We start from the raw sequence: 1,147 nt of genomic DNA, 5'->3' as shown, positions 1-1,147 counted from the left end.
GCAAATAAATCGCAAGCAGCAGAAAAGGATCAGCCGATTGAATCGACTGCTCCGACTGCCCAGGCGAGTGTAAGCGGCGACCAAGAGGCAACAAAGCAGGTCGAAAAATCTGCGGATGCCCAAGAAATTGCGTTAGAACCACAGGTACTGAGTCTTATCGGTAAACGACTCGTAGAGGATCGAATTTTGTCGTCAGCTATTCATAAAGATTTGGCTATCAGATGGAAAGATGTCATCGAAAAAGGTCTCCCAGAGGAGGAAAGAAAAGAATTATTGAAGAAATATCCTCCACCAGTGAATTGCGAGTTTATAGATCCACCCAAGCTGGATCTAGAGGTAAAGGCGTCGATCGATGTCAACATCGCAAAGAGAGATGATCGAATTGTAGAGACGCAAGGGAAAATTACCGCGGCTCTCGCGGCTTTGGGAAAATCGATGGATCTTATGCTAAAAGGAGATAATTTAGATAAATTAGTGCTACTCGAACACCTCAGTAGCACAGCTAATCTCCTCGCAGATCTTCAGCATAATGAAACAGCGATCCGAAAAAGTTTGATTCTGAAGAACGTCAGTCCAACCGCCAGAGAAACTCTCAAGGATACTGTAGCCAATGCTTGGTTGTTCGGGGGGGGACTAGATGAAAAAGTAAAAGCATCAAAGGTTCTTCAACGATCTGCGCAGGAGCTCAGACCGACAGCAAAGCCTTCAAAAAATCGGGATAATAAAAATCCAAAAAACTTCAAGAGCCCGCCGCGCCGCTTTCGATACAAAGCGACCTCTCAAGCGACGGCGAACGGGCAGAAATCGACGTACAAGCCTCGGGACACAGGATCCTATTATCGCAATCGCAGTTCATATCAGAAGAACCAGCCGGATCGTCGAAGACGCAAGTAGACGTAAGTGTCAAGGCTGGAAGACTCAGTCTTTTCAAGGATCAATGGGCTAGGTTGACGTCTGATCCAACAATTTTGAGCTGGGTTGAGGGTTATAAAATCCCTTTTATTAGCGCAGTTACACAACCCATTCTTCCCAGGGTAGCTCACAGATCTGAGCAAGAAAGATCGATATTACAAAGACAAATTAATGATCTCATAGAAAAAGACGCGATTCATGAGTGCGAACCCGAAGAGGGTCAATTTATATCGAA

General features: G+C 45.2%; 1 protein-coding gene across 1 annotated transcript in view; it reads left to right on the top strand.

The window, feature by feature from the left end:
- The first annotated feature begins 23 nt into the window (after nt 1-23).
- The window catches only part of LOC113464355 (uncharacterized), a 4,874-nt gene continuing 3,750 nt past the window's right edge, over nt 24-1,147 (top strand). Inside the window, exon 1 of the mRNA XM_026813609.1 lies at nt 24-896. Within this exon, the coding sequence (XP_026669410.1) occupies nt 436-894 (459 nt within the window). The 5' untranslated portion in view covers nt 24-435 and the 3' untranslated portion in view covers nt 895-896. The remainder of the gene's footprint in view (nt 897-1,147) is intronic.

This window comes from Ceratina calcarata, unplaced genomic scaffold, assembly GCF_001652005.2.
Source record: "Ceratina calcarata isolate Rehan_Ccalc_2016 unplaced genomic scaffold, ASM165200v1 scaffold3435, whole genome shotgun sequence".
Classification (NCBI taxonomy): domain Eukaryota; kingdom Metazoa; phylum Arthropoda; class Insecta; order Hymenoptera; family Apidae; genus Ceratina; species Ceratina calcarata.
The sequence above is the reverse complement of the archived record's forward strand: the minus strand, read 5'-3'. Positions and strand labels throughout refer to the sequence as shown.